Source organism: Podarcis filfolensis (genome assembly GCF_964270895.1).
Source record: "Podarcis filfolensis genome assembly, chromosome: 8".
NCBI lineage: Eukaryota > Metazoa > Chordata > Lepidosauria > Squamata > Lacertidae > Podarcis > Podarcis filfolensis.
This window is the reverse complement of record NC_139611.1, coordinates 86,147,422-86,155,019: the sequence shown is the minus strand read 5'-3', so window position 1 is coordinate 86,155,019 and position 7,598 is coordinate 86,147,422. Positions and strand designations below refer to the sequence as shown.

The 7,598-nt window shown below is 45.2% G+C and overlaps 2 protein-coding genes across 2 annotated transcripts in view; both read left to right on the top strand.

The window, feature by feature from the left end:
• Window positions 1-7,598, top strand: part of LOC310768733 (cytochrome P450 2A13-like) — a 53,050-nt gene that overhangs the window by 10,888 nt on the left and 34,564 nt on the right. The gene's annotated exons all lie outside the window — the stretch shown is intronic.
• LOC310769018 (cytochrome P450 2A13-like) lies at window positions 7-3,846 on the top strand. Its single transcript, XM_083628054.1, has 5 exons — window positions 7-135; window positions 884-1,025; window positions 1,187-1,374; window positions 2,392-2,533; window positions 2,868-3,846. The coding sequence occupies exons 1-5, from the start codon at window positions 127-129 to the stop codon at window positions 3,047-3,049; spliced, it is 663 nt and encodes a 220-aa protein (XP_083484180.1). The 5' UTR covers window positions 7-126; the 3' UTR covers window positions 3,050-3,846.

Below are 7,598 nucleotides of genomic sequence, written 5' to 3'. Positions count from 1 at the left end.
CCACAAGATAAAACTTTCAAGAAGCTGTTGGGCCTGAAGGAATTCATTAAAAGGAAGATAGAAGAAAACAAGGAGACCCTTGACCCCAACAACCCTCGGGATTTCATTGACTGCTTCCTAGTGAAAATGCAGCAGGTAAGATTATGTTATTCTAGTTAGGTAAAGGTAAAGGGACCCCTGACCATTAGGTCCAGTTGTGACCGACTCTGGGGTTGCGGCACTCATCTCACTTTATTGGCCAAGGGAGCCAGCGTACAGCTTCCGGGTCATGTGGCCAGCATAACTAAGCAGCTTCTGGCGAACCAGAGCAGCGCACGGAAACGCCATTTACCTTCCTGCCGGAGCGGTACCTATTTACCTACTTGTACTTCGTGCTTTCGAACTGCTAGGTTGTCAGGAGCTGGGACTGAGCAATGGGAGCTCACCCCGTCGCAGGGATTCGAACCGCCGACCATCTGATTGGCAAGTCCTGGGCTCTGTGGTTTAACCCACAGCGCCACCCACGTCCCTTGTTATTCTAGTTACTACAGTCAATTTCTCCATAAGGAAACTTTGTGGACCCTGTGTCCACTGGGAAGATACTGTAACTAAACTAAATTCAAACAAAGGAAGAAGTATGTTGGAGGATTCAGGACAGATCAAATAATGTACTTCTTCCTGCAGCATTTGATTAAACTCCCCCTCCACCCACCCATCTGTTTCCCACACAATTGTTGAGCTGCTTTTCAGCCCTCCACAACTGTCCCCTCCCCCTCATTGGAGTGAGCATGACATCACTGCAGCTCAGCCAATCAGTAGAGGAGAGAGAGCTTCATAGACAGGAGCCAGTCAGATTTTAGCCTATCCCAAGAAATAATAAGTAAGTACATTTTCTTCTGCCTAGGAAAAGGAAAACCCAAACTCAGAGTTCTTCCTAGAGAATCTGGTTTGTACAACAGCTAACCTCTTCTTCGGCGGCACAGAAACGGTCAGCACCACTTTGCGCTATGGCTTCCTGCTTCTGCTGAAATACCCAGAGGTTGAAGGTAACTGCGGAAGGGGGAGGAAAATAGGGTGGAGAGATGTGTCCTTGCCTTTCTATGGGAGGGTCTCTCTATGCTTTCCCAGCTATGAGCTGGAATCCTTCTTTAGCTCCCTGGAAGGTGCAAATAGCACTTTTGGTCTCATCCTGCTGATTTCTCAACAGAGAAAGTCCACGAAGAGATTGAACGGGTGATTGGCTCCAGTCGCACTCCCAACATGGATGACCGTCCCCTGATGCCCTACACGGATGCTGTGATCCACGAGATCCAGAGATTCGCTGACATGCTCCCCTTGGGGTTAGCAAGACGTGTGACCCGCGATACCCAGTTCCGGGGATACACCATTCCCAAGGTATTGTGTTTCTATTAATTCCTTAGACCCTTCCAGATATAGTTTGTGGCTCAGTGAAGTTCCCCAAGTGTGTAGGTATGCTGATATGTACAGTATAAGGTATAGGGACCCCTGACCATTAGGTCCAGTCGTGGCTGACTCTGGGGTTGCGGTGCTCATCTCGCTTTATTGGCTGAGGGAGCCGGCGCACAGCTTCCGGGTCATGTGGCCAGCATGACTAAACTGCTTTTGGCGAACCAGAGCAGCGCACGGAAACGCCGTTTACCTTCCCGCCGGAGCTGTACCTATTTATCTACTTGCACTTTGACGTGCTTTCGAACTGCTAGGTTGGCAGGTGTATGTACAGTATAGGTAGGTATTATATAGAGTAATGTAGGTATGTTTTATGTTATGAATATAAGGTAGTGGGTTATGTTCGTGTATTGTGTCATTGTGTAAATGTATATGCATGTGTTTTATATGCCAGTAAAATTTATTTAATAAAAAAAAAATAAGACTTCACCCTTCCAGGTATAGTTTGTGGCTCAGTGAGGTTCCCCAAGCATATCTGTTCCACCTGTCCATACCCTCTGAGTGATAATAATCAGGGAGACAGAGACACCACACCAAAGGGTAGTGTCCCAAAAATGGGGAACTCTCATTGTAAATAATAATAAATTCTTATTATTATTATCACACCTCAAGGCAAGTGGAAAGACAGTTCTTTTGCATTGCCATTGGCCCTCATAATAATAATAATAATAATTTATTATTTATACCCACCAATTTAGCTGGGTTTCCCCAGCCACTCAGTGACTCTGTATTGTTTCTTAATGGCCCTAGCTTGGCCAGGTTCTTCTGCACAGGCTAGCCCAGGAATTCTTATTCAGCTTTCTCTCAAATAATAAAGAACCTGCCATTTATTAATTTATAAAGTTTAGGGAGGTCACCCCCCAAAAAAACCCAATATTTTCTTGCCCACAAGAATAACGTTCCATTTCTCCCCTCTCTTCTCATTTCCCTCCCTCTCTTGTTCAGGGAACTGAAGTGTTTGCTTTGCTGGGATCTGTGCTGAGAGACCCCAAACATTTTGCAAGACCCGACGTGTTTGACCCCCAACATTTCCTGGGTGAGAATGGGCAGTTCAAGAAGAATGAGGCTTTTATGCCATTCTCTACTGGTGAGTCCTCAGCAGCCCCTTGGCGGTTTACAGCAAATAGTAACCCAATATAGTCGACCAATTGAAGTGAGAAAAATTAGCCAGAAACTGTTGCTGGTGCTGATGTACCTTTGTCTCTCCCTTCTCTTTTCCCTTCTACAGAAAAATCTATTTTTGAACCATGCACACCAAAATTATTGTTATTATTTATTAAACTTGTATACTGCCCTTTACCTATAGATCTCAGTTGTAATGGGTGTATTTTATCTGTGGCTGCGTGGGTTAGAGGAGTCTTGGCCTGAAAACCTCAATGCAGGCTATAATGACCCGTCTTTGCTTTCCTCCTCCTTCCTAGGAAAACGCTATTGCTTTGGAGAGCAGCTGGCCCGAATGGAACTTTTCCTCATCTTCACCAGCATCCTGCAGAACTTCCACCTAAAATCCCCCATCCCTCCTGAAAAGATTGACATCTCTCCCATGCTGGTTGGCTTTGCCACCGTTCCACGTTTCTATGAAATGTGTGCCATTCCCTTGTGAAAGAGGAGGACAGGTGTCTTGAACAAACAGAGCACTGTTGTCACCCACCTTGGCTGCCCCAAATGCAAAAGCTGGAGAAAGCTTGAACTCATGAAGGGCCAGAACAGGTTGGCCCTTCCTCCTCCAGAATCTTTCTTTTCAAGCTCCATGATCTCTGTTTCCATTGGTAGAATTTCTCTTCTCTGCATTTTCTTGGAATTGATCTCACAGGTCCATAAATATCTGGTCCCTGGCTCTCTGCCCTCTTCCTCCCCTACCCCACTTCCCTGAGGTACCAGGGTTGAGTCCCTCTCATCTTCCCCCTTTCTGGTCACCAGACTCCCTTCTGGCACCTAGTCCAACTCGGAAGTCTTTATTTCCATGCCATGTTCCCCTCCCTTTCCTATCTTTGTTCTTCCACTTGTGATATGTTTGCCAACATTCCTTTGCTGACACTTTCATTGTGAGTAGTTAAGGAAGAATTGTAGTTAAGGAAGAACCTGTGGGATAGGGGTCAGGATGATTTGGGGGTGCTTGCCGAGATAACAGCCCGGGATTCCAGCCTGTCTTTACGAGATTTATTATGTCCAAAACTATGTACGGTACGGAGCTCTTGAAAGCGTGTCTGCCTCAATCGCTATCAGTTGCGGGAAGTGGCTCACTCCGGTTCCCCCTCCAGCAGAGAAGCTTCCTGAACCCCCCCCCTTTTTCCTCCTCTCCTTACGTGAAATCCTAAGCGCCGGAGGCTGCTCCTTTCTCTCTACTATAGCAGCCTTTGGATCTCCCTCCCTCTCATTTTCCGTGTTTCCTGACAGTCCCTCCTCCTCTCCCTCCATAGCTGTCAACTTACAGATTTGAAAATAAGGGACCAGCAACCTCGAAAATAAGGCATCAGTAGCCAAAATAAGGGATTTTCCAAGGGGCACAGGTATGTTCAACTTCTGAGCCCCTCCGAACCAAAGGCAGGAAGCCTCATCAATAAGGGACAGCAGCGGGACATGGCGCTGGAATAAGGGACTGTCCCGCCAAATAATGGATGCTTGACAGCTATGTCTCCCTCTGACAAGTGCAGCTGCTCATCAAAGGAGGCGGCTCTCTGTACATTCCGGTCTCTCCCCCCTTCTCTGCCAACCAATCCCTGACAATAGGACAGTTGCTAGCACAGTTTACAGCTTGAGGAGGTCAGCCATACCTTAGAAAATCTTGCCTCTCTGAATATTTCCATCTCTCAATCCACAGTATGATGAGCAGAGGCAGCAGCAGAGGAAGCTACTCGGGCGTCTGGATTGGTGCGCCCAGGGGCGGGGCACGCTTCCCATAGGGGCGGGGCGAGGGCAGGGTGAGCCACCCATAGGGGAAGGTCACAGCGCGGGGCCTCTGGAGTCTGCCTGTCTCCTCCCACTCAGCTACCTACAGCTGGGGGGGGGAGGGAGGCAGTGGATGGACCATTTGGGCAGAGCGGAGCCTGTGCGCGCCCAAACCACCGTGTCTCTCCCAGCATTTTGTCACCCCCCTCAGTGGTGACACCCGGGGCACCCCGCCCCTACCGCACACCCCTTCCTCCTCCCCTGGGTAGAATCTCCTAAGGTAGAATCTGGGACCCTGAGTCTCCCTCCCCCTGCAACTTGGGGCACTCTTTGACCCCCACTCCATTATCAGTCAATGTTTCACCAATGTCATCTGTTGAATTTTTTCACATTTAACCAGCTGAGAATGAAATTAAGTTGAAGCGGTATATTGATTTTTCTCAATACCTCAAATAATTAGGGCCATTCTACCCTGTCAAAGGCTTTTTTGCACTGAAAAGTAAGAAAACAGTTGGTAAATCTCTGCTTTATTCAGGATGTACAGTACACTGCTTTCAATATTTGTACTCTATTGCCTTCTCTTAATAAATCCAGTTTGAACTGGACGAATGCACAATCCACTGATGTCATTGAGCCTTCTTTATATGACACTTGCCAGAATTAGAGCAATTTTTGGCTAGTCCCAGCTCTCTGGAGTTACTTCTTTCTGTGGGAAATATTTAAACAGCTTCTTCAAAAATGTAACTTGTTCTTCCTGGCATGTTTGATTGTTTTACTCTATGCCAAACCCATCCACTGCAAGACTTGAAGCCACATGGAACCAGGCAGAGCGCCATCTTTGTAGTGGCACCCACCCTGTGGAAACGCCCTCCCATCAGCTCATATGCTAATTTGGTAAACAGCAGAAGGAATGGAATGTGACCTTGTACCATCCAGATAAACACTGCAAAGAACTGAGTAATGGAAGATAGTAATGAACTCTCCCAGCACACCAGGTCTGGAACAACAATGTATACACGTGAAATGGATTACTTATTTATAAAATGTAATGGAGGTGCTGTTTTGTAAAGTGGAAAAAGTGGTCAGCTGGAAGAATGGTTTAACGGCAAGTGAAAGATGTCAACTGGACTCTAAATAAGAAATGATGATGGTCATATGCTTGGAACCGGAGCAGGAAACCTGATCTTAAGAAATTGTATTAAATTTTAAATTAATTTGGTTTGATTTGTAATAATTTGGAAAAAATAATAAAAAGAATTTGGAAAAAAGAAGTTTAATTCCAATTTTTGCCTTTGAAAAGTCCTGGTGGCATAAAGATGCAACTAGTCCTAGGGTAAGAATTATCATTTCCCACTTACAAATATAGTTTATCTCCTTCTCAATTGTGATGTCTAAATTCACTTTGATTGGCTAAAATATCAGGATGCATTCCCACCATTACCTCTATTAAATGCCTTTCAATACTCAGTTTTTCTCCCACCCAATAAATGGAGGTCAATAGCTTTCCTCACCTGTAGGCTAATATATTTCAGTAAGATTTCTCTAGGGTATCCTGCCCTATTGGCCTGATTTATGCCCGCTCATGTCCTTCATTCTAGCAGAAGGTTCTGCCAGCCCACAGCGGCTAGAGAGCAGCTGCCATGTTTAGGAGAGCAAAGAAGTTGGTGTAATGGATTCTTCCATTCGTCCTGCAAATAAGGCATTTAAAAATAAATAAATCTAATTTTCAATAGTATGTGCTTTTTGATTCACACATTACTCTAGTACAGACATGCTTGAATACATTACCAGCCTAGGGAACTGTATTTCAAAATTCTAAGTACTGCACATTCTGAAGACTGGCTGCGTTTCAGTTTACAGCTTGTATCAAAAAGTGTGAATAAGTTTGTCTTTAAATGTGAACTGAATCAAATTTCTCCTCCATCCTTACTGAAGAGGAAGCATAACAGTTAATGGAACATGCAGAATTTCCAGGTTTCCATGCAAAGAAATCTCAAATGTATTGTTCCCTCGTCTGAATTTGGTAGAGAAGCTACAGATGGTGTAAAACTCTGCTACACCATCGCTCTCTGATTTAACCTATGAGCAACATAGAATCATAGAATCATAGAGTTGGAGGAGACCACAAGGGCCATCGAGTCCAACCCCCTGCCAAGCAGGAAACACCATCAGAGCACTCCTGACATATGGTTGTCAAGCCTCTGCTTAAAGACCTCCAAAGAAGGAGACTCCACCACACTCCTTGGCAGCAAATTCCACTGTCGAACAGCTCTTACTGTCAGGAAGTTCTTCCTAATGTTTAGGTGGAATCTTCTTTCTTGTAGTTTGGATCCATTGCTCTGTGTCCGCTTCTCTGGAGCAGCAGAAAACAACCTTTCTCCCTCCTCTATGTGACATCCTTTTATATATTTGAACATGGCTATCATATCACCCCTTAACCTCCTCTTCTCGAGGCTAAACATGCCAAGCTGGAGGTGCTGCACTGGGTGCCGATTTTCCATTGAGCCTCTGCATCCTGCAAGCCCTAGAATAATAGAATTGTAAAGTCGGCAGGGACCCTGAGGGCTATCTATGCCAATTCCCTGCAATGCAGGAAAGAAAGCCATGGATCAGGCATAGGCAAACTCGGCCCTCCAGATGTTTTGGGACTACAACTCCCATCATCCCTGACCACTGGTCCTGCTAGCTAGGGATGATGGGAGTTGTAGTCCCAAAACATCTGGAGGGCCGAGTTTGCCTATGCCTGTCGTAGATAGATTTGAGCCATCAATCTGATCCAGTTCTGGAAATGAAAGACACCTTGAAGACAGCCTCGGACAATTCACCCAGTGCCAGGAAGATACCCTCTCCATTCAGAAACAAGCCACAGCAAACACCCAGACAAAGGGATAACAATGGTAGCTGGTAAATAAATTAGATAATAATAATAATAATAATAATAATAATAATAATAATAATAATAATTTTTTTATTTATACTCCGTCCTCCCCAGCCAAGACCGGGCTCAGGGCAGCTAACACCAGGTATAAAAAAAATGATTAAAATACAACTTAAAAACAAGATTAAAATACAACATTAAAATGCAGCCTCATTTCAGTAGAAACTCAAATCAAAAACTTTTGGGGGATGAAAACGTCAAATCTTCACCAAGGCTAACTATCCAGACTGGTCCTACGTGGGCCAGAAAAAGCAAGGGAAGTCCCCAAATAGGAGTTCCATCACAGAAGGAGAAAGGAGAAAGGAAAGAGGGGAAGGGGATCAAG